At 69.7% G+C, this 814-nt stretch overlaps 2 protein-coding genes across 2 annotated transcripts in view; both read right to left on the reverse strand.

Moving 5' to 3' along the window:
• TRMT1 (tRNA methyltransferase 1 homolog (S. cerevisiae)) overlaps nucleotides 1-308 on the reverse strand; it is a 3,428-nt gene extending 3,120 nt beyond the window's left edge. Inside the window, exons 1-2 of the mRNA XM_010569811.1 lie at nucleotides 234-308; nucleotides 14-150 (exon numbers count right to left, since the gene is read on the reverse strand). Coding sequence (XP_010568113.1) covers nucleotides 14-150; nucleotides 234-279 — 183 coding nt within the window. The 5' untranslated portion in view covers nucleotides 280-308. The remainder of the gene's footprint in view (nucleotides 1-13; nucleotides 151-233) is intronic.
• The window catches only part of LOC104833250 (voltage-dependent P/Q-type calcium channel subunit alpha-1A-like), a gene marked incomplete at its 5' end in the record, with an annotated part of 47,938 nt that overhangs the window by 8,583 nt on the left and 38,541 nt on the right, over nucleotides 1-814 (reverse strand). The window lies entirely within an intron of this gene.

Consider the following 814-nt stretch of genomic DNA (forward strand, 5'->3'; position numbering starts at 1 on the left):
CCCCCGCCAGCACCTCGCACACTTCTCCTGGCTTCACTGTCCGCGGGGCCTCGGGGCCATCGGGTGCCAGTGCGGTGTCACCATCCCCATTGTCGTTCTCTGGCAGTTGAGGGCCACCTGTGTCCGTCTTCTCCTCCCCAGGGAGGACGACTAGAAAAGAGGGGGGGGCCTGTGGCAGAGCAGAGTCCAGGGAACGGGAAGCCTGGGGACAGGGACCCTGGGATGGTACCTACCCCGGATCCCCTTCGGCTGCAGCTGGAGCCGAGCAAACTCCGTCATGACAGCACAGCTGCAAGGGGGACGCGGCATCAGGGACCCTGCTGGGGGGTGGGTGGGTGTAATCCCAAGTCCCCCATGGTCCCTCTGGGGCAGCCCAGAGGCCCCAGGACATGCCAGAGCCCCCCACAATCCTCCCTGGAGCCCCCTGAGACCCCTGGGACAACCCCATGCCTCCTCCCTGCCCAACCTGGAATACCCCAGAGCCCCCCATGACCCCGCTAGGACAACCTCGAGCCTCCCGCACCCCCGATGCTCCCGCCCCCCGCTCACGTCAGGTCGCGGTTGAAGCCCTGCACGGGGTTGTAGAAGACCTCGTTGGCGCTGGGGAAGAGGATGGTGGCTCGACCCTCGGAGATCAGCGTCTCGCCGGCCCCGGGGGGGGCGCCCGCGCCCGGGGGGGGCACGGAGCCGTTGGGGGAGCCCCCGTCCATGGCAGGGGGATGGCGGGGAGGGCCCGAGGTGACTCTGCGAAGGGTGCTGAAGGCGGCCGCTGTGTTGGGGGGGGGGGGGGGGGGGGTTAACGCCGCACCGGAGC

This window comes from Haliaeetus leucocephalus, unplaced genomic scaffold (genome assembly GCF_000737465.1).
Source record: "Haliaeetus leucocephalus isolate CR32 unplaced genomic scaffold, Haliaeetus_leucocephalus-4.0 Scaffold274, whole genome shotgun sequence".
NCBI lineage: Eukaryota > Metazoa > Chordata > Aves > Accipitriformes > Accipitridae > Haliaeetus > Haliaeetus leucocephalus.